Below are 19,183 nucleotides of genomic sequence, written 5' to 3'. Positions count from 1 at the left end.
AGAGACTCGTATAACTGCACTTATACTAATGGAACCCGCTACCCTAACAACTCCGGCTTTTATGCAAGGGTAGGCATTACACGCACCGCATGATCCCGCCCCAAGCTCTGATTGCCAGTCAAACAATAACCTTATTCCGTACTGTTATTATAGGTGTACAGAAAATCCTTTCAAGTGGTACACTTAAACATACACCGATGTTTTCATGACCATTTGATAGAAACCTGTCAATATGTGTTCTCTGCACAAAGACGACCGGGGAGCACACAAAGCTGACGGCGTACAACAGGATCACCTGTTTATATAGTCCTTATGAAGAAGAACATTTTAATCAATGAAGCGAAAATATTGGCTCTATTCATTTCATTAACTTGAACACAACAAAATGATCTGGATTATGTGCTGGCCAATGAATACATATGTATTTATATCTAACCTAATTGATCCATTTGCTTCCACACCACAACGAAGGTAGAAATGAATTTGACACTGGTAGCAAAAAAAAATCTACAGTGGAAAATAATTTATAGGCAACCGTACGGTTGACATTCGATCTTATGAGTTATTTGAAATACGTAGGCCTATCGAATAAATTAACCCATCACGTGCTCCACAGCATATAAAAAAGCCCTTTGTTCATTATGTAAGGCTAAGATCTCAAGATCTTTTACACTTACTACATGTTAGCCTGTCCATAATTGCCCCTCCCCCTCCCCCACTGTTAATAATTCCTTATTACAAAAATGGAGAAGAGGTTGTATGTTTGTGAATGTAATAGTGTCAAAAAATGTTGGAACGCGACGTAAAATTTTGTTATGAGATTGAAAATTGCTACACCCCTGAAGGGTTTTACTTCACTGGTCAGAGTAGATATGTATCCCGTAGGATTTATGCAAATGGTATTAAGTTTTAACACTTTTCACGTAAAAATCAGCGTTCATTCTTCAGCGATCAAACCAATATAAGCATTCATTTCCAGTCCAACTTGGTGCATGTATGCATACTAAGTACACTGATTTATTTATTTATTTATTCATTTATTTATTTGATTGGTGTATTACGCCGTACTCAAGAATATTTCACTTATACGACGGCGACCACCACGACCATTCGCAGATTGCTGGGAGACCTTCCGGACGTACGGCCGGAGAGGAAGCCAACATGAACTGGACTTGAACTCACAGCGACCGCATTGGTGAGAGACTAATGGGTCACCACGCTCTGCTAGCGCGCTGAGCAACTGAGCCACGGAGGCCCCTTACACTGATTGATAACTGAGGCCTGCAGCGACGCGCAGCTATCATCCTCCATTCATGACGCGCACAGCATCACATCATATAACCACGCACATATTGGATTTAAACGCTATGCCAGACGTCTAAGTTATGTTTGATTTCGTCGACTGCCAATGATAACACACACCTTCTTTACATATGGTGTAACACTAGGTGATGTTTTAACACCAGTCTTACCACAACACTACATGGAAACGAATTGTGTCAGATGGTAGTTTCGAACGTAGTTACGCCCGTTACAGCTTACGCCTTTATGATAAACAAGACCAATGTGTAAGAAGTTTAACCTACGTCTGTACGGCCGCTCTTGAAAACGAGGAATATCATGGCGGGAATGCTGTTTCTCCGAAGCTATTGTTTTATCTAGCCATAAACTATTCTAGTGCTAAGGTGTACAAGCCCTATGTTTACTGTAGGTGCACTCACAAGGTTAATCTGTTGATGTTAACAGAAAGTCTGTTGCTAGAATGTATTTCCTTCATTAGTGTAAGCTTAGCATTACGTGTGCATGTGCTAAAATGAGTGTATAGTTGTTAGTATTGCTTTGACTGTCTGATTGATTCATTGCTTGCCTATGGATTAACGGCATAACAATTAAACCGTTAAAATTGAACCGTTTCATGGTAGTTTTGGGCAATGGATCCCTTTAAAACCCCATTGTCCAGTTTTTATTGATTGACCACATTAGATAATGTATCAAATTCCGCTTCGACCGAACTCTTTCTGTTTCTTCGATATTCAGTTGCTGTGTTGGGCGGCTCTTTTTGGCTGCATCGACGAAACCAATATAGCGAATATTCTTCACATTAATAATGCCCATATAGTTACTGTATAGGCTAATACTGACCAAGGACAAACGCATTGCACCGGCCCCGTTGGCACAGTTGGTAGAGAGTCCGCTTCGGGAGCGGTACATCCACGGTCAAACCTGAGCCGTATCAGTGTAATGGCTCGGGTGGCTTACTTAACTTCGGGAAGTCGTCTCGGAAAAACAGCACTAGATAAAAAAGCGGTGGAAATCCGTCCTGCAACAAGGAGGCACATTACATACACTCTAAGGATTCCTCCGTCGTCATATGACTGAAAAATTGTTAAAGGTGGAGAAAACATAAAGTTCAGATGAAAGAGTGTGAAAAGTTATTTTTCAATATTTGTTCCGTTTTTTCCTTGAGGAGAAAAGAGACTAAAAAATAATTTTTGCATGGTGGTATTTGGAGCCACCATTTGGTATTTATAGTCTTTGTTTAATAATGTCATAAATGAGGATGTAACACAGGTTTAATAAATATTTTTGCACTAGAATTTGTTCTTTTCAGCTAACAAATGTATTAAAGCTCAATTTGATCATATTTATAGTTTAATATGTTCATAAATATTTTCCTTGTTTAGGTTAAATGCATATTTTTCGATATAAACAACAAATTTACATTCAATAAATTTATTAGACAGGCATCACATCCTTATTTAGAACATTATTATGCAACAACGATAAATACAAAAAGTTGGTCCCAAATACCCGCCATAGAAAAATATTTTCAAATACCCTTTTTCTCTTGAAATAAAAATCCAACAAAATATTAACGATCATATTTGCAAATAAGTTTTGACGCTCTTTCATTTGATTTTTCTTTCATTTTTATGTTTCTTATCCTTCAAGTACGACGTTAAACCCCAAGCACTCACTCACTCACTCACTCACACGCATTACACCGTTACCTTTCAAATTCAAGCAACGTTTTGTTTCTTATGTCAGAATTTCACCACCGCTGTACATGCACATTTCAGCAGCCGTACGAAGTGCCTGGTGTTCTAATAAACGCAAATACCATGACACTGACCACAACTGTGGCCGATCCGGGAGACAAGTTTGACGGTTATGAAAAGCTCGAGAGATCAAGTAAGAATGGTATGTATTTTGGGGACCTCGGTTGCTTTTAATTACTTATTTATTATTTTTTTTCTATGCTTCTGATCTTCCATTAGGTATAGTCTACCTAGTCCCGAAGTATTAGAGACTACTCCCCAGTAAATCTGTAAGTCAATGTTGTAAGGGGGGAGAACTCTTGCGGCTAAACATGTGAAATGGTCAGTGAAATGGGAGTGTGCAACCTCCCGAAATGTCGGCTTGAGAAGAAACTGTGCTGACCATTGTTCTCTTTCAATAAGGAGTAATACAATTACCACATTACCCACAAAACGTCATTGTATATGCAGGAACGACAGGACTAAGGTTCAAATTACTAGACGGAAAAAGGTTCCACATTACCGGGTGTTGTAGCACGTATATATTGATACAGAGAGTCTGCCCTTTAAGGGGTTGATTCGAAGTTCAAAGTCGAGCATATCTTAGACTTTAAAATCGGCAAGCTTGACGCTCCGCGTAAGAGGAATGGAAATATCCATAAATACCAATTTACTACGAATAGAACTTGCAGTAAATTTACATGCAAGCCTACCCGAGTTCGAAGAGAGTTCACAGTTAGTTGCTGACGTTCGTTGCTTTCCGTTGGGCTCTTCCCGTCAGGTTGACATCATAAATTAATACCGTCGTACAGGCTAAATACTCTTGAGTTTATTTGTTTAAATCAGCAATATACAGTGTTAAATAATTGCTTAAATATACATAAATATACACAAATATATGATGGGAACTTAGATTGACCCTTGTTTTCCCTGTGCTTTTTTTTGGGGGGGGGGGAGGGGGGAGTTACACACGTATGGACCAGAACTAATATGAGCACGCGTAGGCGTGCAAGTTTCATTCATACCGTAAACTATGGAAACCATGATACTGAAAGGTCCACTTTTGGGCTAGAAATGAATTGCAGGCGCATACAATACTCAAGCTCTTCAGCAACTGAGTTCTGTCGCATAAAATTGATCAGTTCCCCTAATAATTGATGATCGATACATTGTAATATTACACTGTTTGTACGTTATACCAAGCATAGACTCTCACTGGAATGAAAAAGGTCTCCCAAAATAAAGGAATCTGTATATGTAAAGGTGATAGAAACTTTTGGATGTTTTAAAGGATTGCTTTGGAATTAATTTTCTCAAAAGCTTGTTGTAACAACAGCTGATGGCGATCATCTGAAACAAGATTCTGAACTGACCAAATGTCTTGTTGGCTGATTTCTGTCATGATGACAGGCAGTTCTGGTTTTCTGTACCACGGTAAACTGATGGTTTTTTACTTCTTCACACCGCAATTATAGTACTTCGATAACTATCTGCGGCATGCAATGCTCTCTCGTAGTGCACATGTGCTACATCAACTATTGACCATAAGTTTTCAAAGACCTGGATAACTTGACGTCTAAAAAAGCTTAATTATGATGAACCAAAACCTTGACCGACGTCGTATAAATGAAAAATTCTTTGTCACACTCATTTGAAAAAAAAAACGTTCAACATGGAACCTATAGAGGGTTCTATGGCGTGAGACAGAACCATTTTAGATACATTGAAAGGGTTCTGATTTAAGCTCTATAACCAAAGAACCATATGCAGTCGTTGTCTGCTGTTAGTAACTATCTCAGCTGTACCATAAATTTATGGAATACAGGTATATATAGCCATCCAGGACGCCTTATTTAGTCCTTATTACTGTAACCGATTACAGTTGGTCCTTCCATAAAAGGGTTCTTTGCCTTATTTGCGTAATTAGACGTAGCTATGTTTCCATACAGAACCATCAATAGTCGCAACGAATCTTCCGCGAAATATTCTCCCTAACAGTGCACGACGTTAACGACCAATAAAGTGGAACAGTACACCAGGCTGAGTGGTACATACAAATCCTCTGTGACGAAAATCATATAGGAGAACATTTCTGTTCGTTTAATGGATGTGTTAATTCATGAACATATTCTCAGTCGCCATCACCATACAATGATCACGATGGTCTGGTCCTCAGTCATGAAGTTGCAGTCCAATAGCAGGCATTGTTCTGTGTGTCTCGCCCACAAATTAATTCCACTTCATTGGATCATTAACCGTTTAGCTGAGAGAGCCTTCTGGGTTACATGATGATTAACTACCATGGTAGGCCAATCAGTCTTTCTACAGATTCCTTTATTTTGGGAGACCTTTTTCATTCCAGTGAGAGTCTATGCTTGGTATAACGTACAAACAGTGTAATATTACAATGTATCGATCATCAATTATTAGGGGAACTGATCAATTTTATGGCGACAGAACTCAGTTGCTGAAGAGCTTGAGTATTGTATGGCGCCTGCAATTCATTTCTAGCCCAAAGTGGACCTTTCAGTATCATGGTTTCCATAGTTTACGGTATGAATGAAACTTGCACGCCTACGCGTGCTCATATTAGTTCTGGTCCATACGTGTGTAACTCCCCCCTCCCCCCCCCCCCCCCAAAAAAAAAAGCACAGGGAAAACAAGGGTCAATCTAAGTTCCCATCAGAAGACTTTCACGTCCTGTGTCAAAGACATAATAGATAGCCAGTACGTGCAATATTTGTTTGTTAAACACGTAAAACTGTATCAGGGTTACTAGTTCCGCTTCAACTTTGTCGACATTATTTACCCATGTCACCATGGTTTAATAAATCGTCAAGTTTATTGACGTTTTTCTCTTCAGTCTAGTTTGTGAAAGGTGTGCGCGCTTTCAATGCTCGGAGTTCAATAACTAATCACCACAAGAGAATATTAAGGGCATGCCTTTTCCTGCGGCTGGTTGCCGCGCATGCCGCGCATAGGTGACATGATCCCAGTCTGTCAACTGGTAGACAGGAGCCTAGCGGTCAACCAGCGTGTGCTGTTGCGCTGCTCTACACTTCATATTTGTGCAATTACTTGTGTAATGCATCAAGCAGGCCAACGAGATCGACATGACAAAACAGGTAGGCACCTATATCGCTTGCAGTATATCAAACGTGTATTTCATGTCATCTACAGAGTATTGTCAGAAGTACAGCATTAGTTTGCTTTGCTTGAGAACTGTACCGTTAGAAAATGGATCGACGTTATGAATGACTGGGCCTTGAACCGACTGTGCATAATATGTATTGCTGTATAGACTGAAACTTTGCAGTGACTACGGTGAAGTGAGAGACAAATAAGCCTACTTGACGCATAAACCAGTCTTGGATATTATACAAGTAGTTCCGCCAACCTCAGCTATGTTTCCCAGGTCTGAGTTCGTACCCGGCTGCTGCCATTTTGTGTAAAAACACTTATTTTGAAGCATGCTATTTCTTTGTGTGTAGATTGGTGTACTTTGTCATCTGGTAAACCGTTTAGTTAAATCTGTGACATAAGCTCTTCATACACCTATTGCAACAAAAAGATATACAATAACTTAGCAGTAAACTTGGTAGGACTTAGCCGTGTGCCACCTTTGACACTGTCTCATACACAGATTATGACTTCGCAATATATTATATATAAACAAATACTAAAGCTATATAGGGCCTACCATCGATAAAACGCCAGTAGACTTATATAATTTATGGTACATATATAGTCGCAGTTGACCAATATTGCTGTGTAGTGGTTTGTGATGGTATTGTTAGGTGTACAGAGATTTGCTTGGGTAACAGACTATTCGATCTAGGCCAATCCTATCGAGGCGACTAATGCCAGCATGGCGTAGTAATACGACAACCTTATGGTTTACACGCTGTTGGCTTGCGGAACGGTTTAGGGCACAGGCTAGACGAGTTAGTTGTGATATATAATACTATAGAAGTTTGATCATCTGCAGTCTGTGGAGTGACACTACACTGACGCTCGACGGGGAAAATAACCTGTGATAATGAAAGGTAGGTGTCTCCAACTGGTCTATTTCATTTCCGATCCCTGTCTTTGCTCGCTGGAAACTTACAGCCTTGTAAATTTCTGCTCGTGACACAGCGCTCCCTCGGTACATGCATATACAGGATTACAGACCATGCGCTTTATGCCAAAATGTACATTCTCGTTTTATCTGTACAGGTTCAACATCTTGGTAAAATAACAATTCCACCCATAATCGTGTGAAGAAAGCGTTCAACATTATGGTAATATGACCATTCCACCCTTAATCGTGTGAAGAAAGCGTTCAACACTATGGTAATATGACCATTCCACCCTTAATCGTGTGAAGAAAGCGTTCAACACTATGGTAATATGACCATTCCACCCATAATCGTGTGAAGAAAGCGGTCAACATTATGGTAATATGACCATTCCAACCTTAATCGTGTGAAGAAAGCGTTCAACACTATGGTAATATGACCATTCCACCCTTAATCGTTTGAAGAAAGCGTTCAACACTATGGTAATATGACCATTCCACCCTTAATCGTTTGAAGAAAGCCTTCAACATTATGGTAATATGACCATTCCACCCTTAATCGTGTGAAGAAAGCGTTCAACATTATGGTAATATGATCATTCCACCCTTAATCGTGTGAAGAAAGCGTTTAACATTATGGTAATATGACCATTCCACCCGTAATCGTGTGAAGAAAGCGTTTAACAGTCATTGTTTTTGACAAGTCACCGAGAGTCTGTTAACATGCCACCCTACAAAGTCATGACACTGAGTTGACGAGCAATACTCTCTCAATCCTAACCCATTCACGTCAAAAACGTAAATAATATCCGGAATGATTAGTTGTCCGGTATAATACTAGTAACACAATCATTGCATGTTTCAGAGTCTGTTCAAATACTTCCCTACCCTAACCAATTCACGTATGGAAACGTAAATAATATCCGGAATGATTAGTTATCCGGTATAATACTAGTGACACAATTACTGCATGTTTCAGAGTCTGTTCAAATACTTCCCTACCCTAACCCATTCACGTCAAAAACGTAAATAATATCCGGAATGATTAGTTATCCGGTATAATACTAGTAACACAATTATTGCATGTTTCAGAGTCTGTTCAAATACTTCCCTACCCTAACCCATTCACGTCAAAAACGTAAATAATATCCGGAATGATTAGTTATCCGGTATAATACTAGTGACACAATTACTGCATGTTTCAGAGTCTGTTCAAATACTTCCCTACCCTAACCCATTCACGTCAAAAACGTAAATAATATCCGGAATGATTAGTTATCCGGTATAATACTAGTGACACAATTACTGCATGTTTCAGAGTGTGTTCAAATACTTCCCTACCCTAACCCATTCACGTCAAAAACGTAAATAATATCCGGAATGATTAGTTATCCGGTATAATACTAGTAACACAATCATTGCATGTTTCAGAGTCTGTTCAAATACTTCCCTACCCTAACCCATTCACGTCAAAAACGTAAATAATATCCGGAATGATTAGTTATCCGGTATAATACTAGTAACACAATCATTGCATGTTTCAGAGTCTGTTCAAATACTTCCCTACCCTAACCCATTCACGTCAAAAACGTAAATAATATCCGGAATGATTAGTTATCCGGTATAATACTAGTAACACAATTACTGCATGTTTCAGAGTCTGTTCAAATACTTCCCTACCCTAACCCATTCACGTCAAAAACGTAAATAATATCCGGAATGATTAGTTATCCGGTATAATACTAGTGACACAATTATTGCATGTTTCAGAGTCTGTTCAAATACTTCCCTACCCTAACCCATTCACGTATGGAAACGTAAATAATATCCGGAATGATTAGTTATCCGGTATAATACTAGTAACACAATTATTGCATGTTTCAGAGTCTGTTCAAATACTTCCCTACCCTAACCCATTCACGTCAAAAACGTAAATAATATCCGGAATGATTAGTTATCCGGTATAATACTAGTGACACAATTACTGCATGTTTCAGAGTCTTTTCAAATACTTCCCTACCCTAACCCATTCACGTCAAAAACGTAAATAATATCCGGAATGATTAGTTATCCGGTATAATACTAGTGACACAATTACTGCATGTTTCAGAGTGTGTTCAAATACTTCCCTACCCTAACCCATTCACGTCAAAAACGTACATAATATCCGGAATGATTAGTTATCCGGTATAATACTAGTGACACAATTACTGCATGTTTCAGAGTCTGTTCAAATACTTCTCAATCCTAACCCATTCACGTCAAAAACGTAAATAATATCCGGAATGATTAGTTATCCGGTATAATACTAGTAACACAATCATTGCATGTTTCAGAGTCTTTTCAAATACTTCCCTACCCTAACCAATTCACGTATGGAAACGTAATTAAAATCTTGAGTGATGGGTTATCCTGTATAACAAAACAATTATTGCATGTTTCAGAGTGGAATATTGTTATTTGTCGGCTCTCGACAGATGATGCTCGTTGTACATCACCTGTGTCGAGCCGACAAATCACGATGTTTCATTCTGAAACATGCAATAATTGTATATTATTCCATCTTTCGGTGAAACAATCATTATACTTTAAACTGAGAACCATTTTCACCTTTCATGTTAAATGAATCATCTGATGTCGTCTGACGAAAGTCCATTTTTGACCACTGAAGTGGCGTACATCAATCAAGCTCACGTTGGTTGGCATGGGGTTGTAACTCAGGTTTTGCACATTTCCCGAAGGGCAGTCTCTTCCTATTTTCCTTCACCAATGAACTTGACCGCTGTTATGTAAGTGAAAATTGTTTGAGTATATAAGTCTCAATAAGTCAACAAAAAAGAGTTAGCTTTATATATGGGTATAGAAAACACGTCAGGGCCCTACATTGGAGGTCACCGTACGCCACCATACAGACACACATGAGATTCTTATGACTTCAAGCCGCAGCCAAACAACCGATACTTGGATTCGAACGCCCTCATTAATAAAATGCTATATTTGAGACAATTCATCAGACAGCTCAGTTATGGCGACGTTCAGCAATGTATTTAAAGTTCAGGATTTCCCCAATACCGTTAATTTAACTTATTCAGTATTTTTAAATGAAGCAAAACGTGTTTTCAGGAATAATTCAGTATTTACAGAACCTAGATGCACAGTAAATGTCAAACGATATAATTCTTTAATAATAATAATACAGCATTATTTCAATATTCTTGCTTTTAAAAATAAAATCTTATATAAATATGTTACAAGCAATTATAATCTGTTAAAGCAATTTTTAGCGATGAATAACATTAAACACTGGTTATACATTCATCGTTTCTACTTTCAGAAGTATTTTAATGCTTTTTGCGTATATCTTGTCGCAAGAACTATTTTGTACAATTTGCACATATCGGTTAACCGAAGCATGCCTGTTAAGCTCATAATCGTTTCATATCACAGTTATTTTTTTTTATCTGTCCTTATCTTGTTACCACCTCAGTTGCATGCGCCCTTACGACCTGTTTGACATTGAATTTGATAGCAAAATAATGCAACTAATAAGGCGTGTGAAAAGTCGCTTTTATGTTGCCTATTCACAGAAGACACCCGAAGGGTTGAGTGATTTATGTGTCCTTAGATAGACCTAATAAACCTCACGAAAATAACCCATATACATACTATAGCACAATTCAATAATCAATCATACATATCATCCAGTTCGATAGTCTTCATTGACCAAGCCCTCAGCCAGGTCCGCAATACAAACACACCCAGCACATATATATAACTTATCACCACGAAAGTCCTCTTACTTCAAATACGCTGATCAATCTTTGTCGTTTTTGATCACAAAGGTTTTAATATTCTTCCGACTTCAATGTCTATAGACACAGCTATTTCAGGATATCGAAGATAAATGGCAAATTCAGACTGTCAAAAAGCGAAATGTTTCGATCCATCATCGTGTTTAAATATCCGTCATAACGTGGTTAACCATTTACACTGTACATTTGTTATATGGACAGTACAGACGATGTAACTGGCTGATTTATTAACACGCTCTCAGGGGACAGTGGCATATTACTTATCATGAACAGATCATATGAACAGTTATAGCAGGCTTATATATATAGGCAACATGCTCTAACAAGAAAATTATGTGGATTTTTTCATTTGAAACGCATTCTGAGCCCTAGTAAAGAATTGTTCACCTTTTGGTCAGGTTCGTGTATTGACGAAAGGTGGGGAAACGCGGAAACAGCCGTTCTTCGTTTATAAGGTACTTTGTTTAAACCGGCAATGTATAAATCCGCATTCGAACTAAGGGCAGCTGGATCGAACTCCAGACCTTACAGGTCAGTTGGGCTCAGGATTTTCCGGCATCATGTTTAGTTTCTGTTGCCTGTTTAAAATAGTCGAGGTAATTTCATAAATTTTTTTACAAATTTTTCAGTTTTCTTTTTTGTTTTTTTGCTCTCGTCTACTCAAGAAATGATTGTTTATATCCAAGTCGTGTAAAATTGTGATTGTGGTTGACGCAACTAATGAAAATTGCCATTTGTTATAGCCGGATTCAGGAGTCAGGCCAGCGACGAAATATACTGGCACGAGAATATGCACTGAAATTTAAACCAAAAAAAAAAAAAAAAAACCCACCCCAGCTAAGGTCCTAAACAGTGACAAGAAACAGGACAAGATGTCCTGAATCCAGCATAATTATGAAAGGGATAGGAAATGCGGCACGAAGTCCTGGGAATCCACAACGAAGAGTTTCAAAAGCGATAGAGGACATACCCTATACGTAGTCGAGTGAATCCCGAATAGAGGTAGGGAAAACAAAATAACGGGAATATCTTTTACTCATCGCGGTGGCGCTGAGCATTGTGTAATGATGCGGACAAGATTAAACATGCGTACGTCGATTTGACGTATGAAACAACATGAATTAAGGATATGTGCAGACATATGCACCATATATAATTCAGGTTCTTCTGATCTCGTAGGTCATCCAGAACAGACAGAGAAAATTTACGCTAGCCTGCGTTGTCATAACAAACACAATACAACACTGGTAGGTTGTCTTCTCATGGTGCAGTCATCGGCCATGCATGTTGTAATGTCATAAAAGCGTCACATTATGTCCATTATATATCCATGGAGAATAAGCATGAGAATTTACATAACTTGATTTTGGGTAAGGACGTCATGTAAGACGCGTCATTTACCATGAAAACTATTTCCTTGTATCGTGGTAAGACATTTTCCCAACGTAGAACTGATAGGATACCATACCGCTGAAAGTCAATGTAACAGGAAATGCTTGTTGCAACGTGTTTTGCTTATTAGGTGAAGCAAAAGTGTTAATCTTAAGCGTTAACGCATATCACTGTTAACAACAGTAAAGCAATCTGTATTTTTATCATTATTTAAGTTTCAACTAAAAAAAGGCTTTGTTAGACAGTGAAGTAAGTAAAACCATAAATACTGTGTTATTGACTCGTATTTGTGTAATAATCTCAATTTATTTTACTGTGAAATATGCACAGTATAGTTATCATGTTGCATATGGTATTTTATGTAAGTAAAATTTGGATCCTTGGAAGAACAGAAGTTATAATTCCGGACTTCCCTACCACTGCAGTCTTTATGGAACACAATCCTGAATCGGAATGCAATCTGTGTTAAACTAACTGTTAACTTTTACGATTCCGTTGCAGTTAATACGTCGTAGAAACGGACCTCCCTGCAAGTGAATCTGCCTGTTATTAGGAACTGGAAAATACATATGTCAAAGTGACATTGCCTTCTACTGCTAGCTTAGGCAAACTAAATAGTTAAAAAAAGCACTCTTAAATAGTAAGCAGATAGGTATGCAATATGGCATGTGACAGAACCCCAGCACGAACAAAATACAGAATGGCACATACATAAAGGAAAGTTGGGCATTTATTTACGGTAGGTCCGCTATGAACTACCTGTTAACTCGGCAGTGGTTAATATGTTAACAAAACGTTCTGAAGTGAACAGCACTGAGGTATAAACATGTGAACAAAAACGCCTTTCTCTGCTTCTCTGGCGGGTATTCTTTAGTTCACCAAAAAGCCCTTTATCGCTCAACTGTGTCCACCACTTGGACTGCTCAAAACAGATTAGTCCTGATCTTGAAGGTAAATCGGCTTTGTGTTTATGCTAACCTCCTTATTTTTCTGCTTCCTGACAGGTAACCGAAGGTGGTCTAACTTTCTCCCGTGCACGCACACGGAGTTCTGTAACAGCGAGGGACTCCATTTTCGCGTCAGTCTGGGAGTCGTACTAGGTCTATATACGAATCCTGTAATCAGCCGGTGATCTTCTAGAGTCCATAAACAGTTTGGGTGTGTGAATCATCATCAAACTGCAACAGTACATCGTCCATAATGGTTGAGGAAATTTCAGGAAGTACGAGAAGAAATTAAGTTACAGGCGAATTGCAGCTAGACAAATTCATCCCAAGAGAGGACCAATATCATTGATTGAGCCAGCATCGTGGATCTTCAATCTGCACCAATCGTGCACCAGTGGGAAAGAGTGACATGCTGGAATAACAGTCATTAGACATTGAGTTTATAGCTTTTTATGTCCCAAAAACTACTCTGCCTCAGATATTTTAACATGATTTGGGTGACGTGAATGCAGAAAGGCACACAGCTGCAGGGTGTATGTATTAAAAAATCAACCCAGTTCGCGAAGCACAAACGTCTGCAACGGTATTCACAGAAAACAGTTGAGATCTGAATACCTCCCGTGAGTGCCCTAAAACGAAATCTGTGAGGATACTAAAGTGTCACATGGTGCGGAGTTTGCTGCCACACATGACGTTTGGTAGTACAGCGTCGAGGCTTCGGTCATACGTGTACTCCAATGTGTGTTCAGTTCACAGCCGATGATTCATTGTTTTACACTGAATACAATACAGGTTTTCAACAACAACAACAACGACAAGTTTTACATAGACTATGGTGTATTTTACGATGATGATGTAAGTTTAACGAAGACCCGGATGAAGGTCTTGGTGTAAGGGCTGTCTGGCTGAGTTATATGTAGAAGATGAATGTGGTCCAGAACCATTGGCAGCCCAGAGTGATCCGCATTGGGTTCCCACTGACCACTAAGACGAATCAAGATGGGATGGACTCGAACAGATTTTCCAGATCTTTCCCGATTTTAGCTGTGACCCGGAGCAAAACTATGCCTTATGTGACAGTGTCTGAGGCAATAGGCCCCAGAAAACAGACATTTCGCCTAAAGCCGTCCTCCTCACATGGATATAGCAGAGAGAAACTCGCCAGGTCTTCGTCGGTTTCCCACCGTTCGACTAACGGAGATGCAACGTCCAAAAATGATGTTTCCGAAAGTGATCAACAAAACAGTGAGACACCAAGAACGTCGTCTCTTCCAGTATGGCCTGTGACCAACCTATCCACCATAACTAAAATGGCCGAAAATTCGACCAAAGTCCTGCCGAAGCCCAAGCTGAACTTAGAATGGTCGGGTTGGAAGAGGCCACGTAGAACATCATTCCAGAGTGGAAGTAGTCGGGAGGCGAGATCTGCAAATAGCCAAAGACCTAACACAACGAAGTCCGCTCAAGACGAAAACCCCAAAATCATGGTAAGAGTTAAACCTCCTCCAAGAAGCTGCACCCCAATGTCTGAGTACGACCCAGATAAGCTAAATATCAAACAAGTGGTGAAGTTTCTGGACACCCAGGATGAGGGACGCCCAAAACCAAGATCTCGATCCAATTGTCAAGTGTCAATTTCGCGTCCTCGTCCCTTCACGGTAGCTCATACGGACGGTAAACACGTGGGTCGTGGTGTCGTGTCCGCACAGTCGGAGCGTAATACTGGAATCAGCTCCAGGCGTTCTCCCATAGCGGCACGGCGCTACATGAGGTCAGCGAAAATCCGGGAAGCAAAGGACCGTTCTTTATCTGTGTCACCGCTTGGAATGACGGATAAAGGACGTAGGAATCGGAAAGATTGGCGGTACAGTAAGAAAATGGACACATTAGCTTCTATAGCAGCGAGATATAACCCGAAAGCAGACGATGCCAAACCTGTAGAAAAAGATCCCGAGTCCAGGAAAGAAGAGAGTCTTTTGTCCTACAGAGAGACAACTAACTCTTCACCAGAACAATATTTTGGAAAGTTAAAATTTCAGTCTGCTACGTTTCAGTCTTTCCCGACGAACAAAGTTGACAATGCCATTACGGAAAAGGTCGTGAACGGAAGAGCAGACGACAAAGTGGAAACCAATGAAAATACCGTACACCACAACAAAGACTATGATGACACCGGAAACCAGAACTCATTGACCGAGCTGGCAGACGTCAACCTTTCAGCATTCAACGCCGTCAACGCTATTCGTCTACCAAGTGTCTTCGACAATGTGGATGGCGAGTCAGAATGTGGATGGACGTCTGGAATCGTTCCGCTTACGAAACAGTTCGAAGGCTTCGGGGTGTATGGTCAAACGGACCAGGATCAAGAAGTGTCTAATTCCGAATGTACCTCACGGTCCACATCTCGACCAACATCAAGGGAGAAAAACAGACACAGTCGAAATTTGTCTCTTGTTCTCGCGCGGGAAAAATCGACAGAGAGGTCATTTTCACCTGACCGTAAAATCAAATTTCGCCAGACTGGAAACTGGGTGAAAAACTGTTTCCGTGATCACAAAGGGAAAATTATTGAATTAAAACTAACTCATGGATCACCGCCATCGTAATTGTATGTCATACAGTGCTTATGTGGACAATTTTTCATCATATCCTATGTAAACTGAAAAACAAGAGAAGTAAATACTTTATTATTCAATAGTTTACATGCATTGCATGCGACTGTTCCTGAAGAATGCGATAGTATATTTATTATATGCATATTTCCATTAAAAAGCATAATTTTACAAGCACGAGGCCTTTAAACGGGATCGCGTGTTTTCTTAAATAAACCTTACTGACGTTAGAGGGCCTCCGTGGCTGAGGTGATTAACACGCAAGCACGGCGCAATGACCCAGAAGCCTCTCACCAATGCGGTCGCTGTGAGTTCAAGTCCAGCTCATGCTGGCTTCCTCTCCGGCCGTACGTGGGAAGGTCTGGCAGTGTTCTGTATGGCCGTAAAGCAAACAGGTGGTAACAGATGAGAATGATATGTTTATACACAGCTTGGATCCGGCATGTTCGGGCGAGAAATATTGAACTATCACGTCCGATGTTCATTAGTGTATTTTTCATTTACAGCGAACGAAGTGCTCGCAAGAGAGGAATGGCATGTACAGCTTGGATCCGAGTCGCCATTAGGCGTGAAAACATGTCTCATTATTGATGAAGTGTACATGGTTTAAATTCGCTGGCTTGATCAACAGCCTGTGTCACGACGTGATCGTTGTCGGTGAAATATCGGAAGGATTTCAAAAAATAGGCCAAATGAATCCGTCAAGAAAAAACTCCAATCTCCGGTCTGTAAGTTTATTCATGATCATTTTTTTTTCAATTTATATAGACATTCGCCACTTGAAACCAAAAACCGCTAGCTTTTCACGCCATGCCATTTAAAACAACATGATTGTTTATATCAAGCGCGGCGCATGCAGTTAAAATGATATTAGTAAAATCCACTTTGTTGAGCACAAATTGTTCTACTTTCAAAAATTTCTCAAATCGATTTGTTCGTAAACCTTTCTCATATGTCTCATCAGCTTAGGACATTCTAACCACCCCATTTACGGCAAACGTTACGAGAATTTTTTTTTTTTTTGGTATTTAAATCTTTATCATATACGCTTTTATTATTCGTATATTTTTATCCTGTTTACTAAAATGACATACCATTTATAGTTTGTCAGCAGTTTTGTTACCACGTGTCATATGGGGTTTTGACTATACGTGTATATCGCGTGGACCATAAAACAACGGTCTTAAAAATGCAATTGTTCTAAATGTTTCAAACGTGAGTCTTTGTATTTCACACACATGGATATCACACACCTTTTATGAACATTTCAGCACTATGGGCGAAACAGTGTTAAAACAGCAACACATTTAAAAGTAGGCGTATATGCATGAAATGGTCCACATCTACGACGTGATGCCACTCTGTATAATAAATATGCAATTATTCAAAACGTTTCAAACGTAAGAGTTTGATATTTTGACAGTCTTTCATTCAACAGATATTCGACAAAGAGCATGATAATTTTAGATAAAATGGCATTTAAACAATAGCAATAGCCTAAAATGTATTGCATCAAAGACACACCGTGGATTGATGTCAATCAATACATGCATATATGATACTGAAATTTTCATGTAATGTGCAAAACCCAAGGTGATGTAAGTCAACACTAGAATATTTGCGAATTTATAAGATGCTTATTGTTTCTTCGTGGACTATCCGATATTCTTTTCCTTATGTATGCCACTTCTAGTGGGGACGAAATATTGAAAGTAACGTTACTGCGTTTGTGTTTCGGTGTCGTATCCGTGGTCATTGGCCATTATCCTGATACAGTCGAAAACTCATGTACATATACATGTTCCTATCGCCTACGGGCGGTACTGGACAGTGCTTTAACAGAAACTTGACGGTCTATAATACGATCAACAGCTGTTGCCACTTATTATGTAAACAGCATGTCGTCAGAGCGAGGCAAGAGGTACTATACAGCTCGGTTCTGATCACATTACCTACATATTATGTCACACAATCACAAATCTAATCCTCATTAACCAGTATTAATAACCCTCTTAAGCTGTAGCAAGCCATAAATCCTCATCCACATTCAAGATTATCTCAAAATTGATGGCATATTTATGATGAAGGCTGTAATTTTATGCATGACATAAAATTTGTTACACTGATGAGTATCATCCAGATAAGAAACTGTCATAAATCATGCAGCAAGAAAAAAAATTACCGCGACGTGGTCAAAATCAAAGGCGCCTATTGCAAGTACATCAGTCTCTTTTAACTGACAGTTCTGTTCTAATAATCCAGACTGGGGAATGTCGCTGCTGGCGCTTACATGTTCCAGAAGGACAAAATACACGAACAAGATCAAGAAGAACACCCAAAGCAACAAGATCAAGAACAACAGGACCGTCTTTCCACAGCTCTGTGCGACTCAAAACAATTTAGCTAAAACAGATGATGTACCAGTACGTATGGAACAGGTAACGTGTGGGAAAGTGAATATATTGCCAGAATACTAGTATCAATGTTGGAAAGGTGCTCACACCAAAGGCTTTCAATTAAAGACCTTCAATAATAGACATCTATAGACCTACTTATTGACATGTCTATTTGATTGCTACTTAATGCAATACTTAAGATTTTACTGTCATACGACTGGTTTAGCCATTAGTTTAATGGCTGAAAGAAACCTAGCAGAAGTCTAGGGCTAGCCCTAGAACTGTACTGGAGGAAACCGATGCGCCCACACCCTTTGGCCAGATATTTGCGATTTTTCACCACCTATGCTGAGGTACAGATACGCAAGCCACAGTGGAGGAAGTGGAGGTCTTCAACTAATGTTGGACCGCGCAAATGGAAACAGACATTGTCAAGCACTTACTCTCACCAAGGCCTAAACACAGGCGAAAGGTGGGTAATCCACAAATTCCTGAGCCGGATTTGAACCCCGACTGACAGGCAAGCGCCTCTAACCAATCCAGCACATCCTGCTCCCAGGCTGATTCGCGTTTAACGCCATGCTCAAGAATATTTCACTTTGGTTTTTAGTCAGCTTTTGGGGCGGAGGAAAACCGGAGTAAACCGCCCAGCTTGGTCATATACCTAGCAAACCTCTCGAACAGCGAGAGCTGGGTTCAAACACCTCATTAGTCAAGGGCCTAACTGTCGCTTGACAAGATAGTAATTGTATTTAGCAATGAAAAAAAAAACTCAGCCAGGTTATTAACCGCATTCTTTTGTAAGAAGTCAGGTGGAAATCGTTGCTTTAAGTATGTAAAACGATATGTCTTCGTGGTAAACAAAGATTTCAGTGATTTCAAACTTCTCCAAGAGGGTCGACTAAACAGGCCTGGAATTTCTTTAC

At 39.6% G+C, this 19,183-nt stretch overlaps 1 protein-coding gene across 2 annotated transcripts; it reads left to right on the top strand.

Moving 5' to 3' along the window:
* The first annotated feature begins 6,106 nt into the window (after positions 1-6,106).
* LOC135461285 (uncharacterized) lies at positions 6,107-16,137 on the top strand. 2 transcript variants are annotated; one of them, XM_064738297.1, is made up of 2 exons: positions 6,107-6,163; positions 13,307-16,137. In XM_064738297.1, exon 2 carries the CDS (start codon positions 14,173-14,175, stop codon positions 15,853-15,855), a length of 1,683 nt encoding a protein of 560 aa, XP_064594367.1. In that variant the 5' UTR covers positions 6,107-6,163; positions 13,307-14,172; the 3' UTR covers positions 15,856-16,137. The 2 variants fall into 2 exon arrangements, with proteins under 2 accessions (XP_064594367.1, XP_064594368.1); XM_064738298.1 differs by lacking the exon at positions 6,107-6,163 and adding an exon at positions 6,958-7,084.
* Positions 16,138-19,183: the final 3,046 nt, after the last annotated feature.

Source organism: Liolophura sinensis, chromosome 1, assembly GCF_032854445.1.
Source record: "Liolophura sinensis isolate JHLJ2023 chromosome 1, CUHK_Ljap_v2, whole genome shotgun sequence".
Lineage (NCBI taxonomy): Eukaryota > Metazoa > Mollusca > Polyplacophora > Chitonida > Chitonidae > Liolophura > Liolophura sinensis.
This window is presented reverse-complemented; position numbering and strand designations above follow the sequence as displayed.

Excerpts from the sequence above, each read along its gene's own strand:
- LOC135461285 (XM_064738297.1), top strand. The coding sequence starts at position 14,173 with ATGAATGTGGTCCAGAACCATTGGCAGCCCAGAGTGATCCGCATTGGG.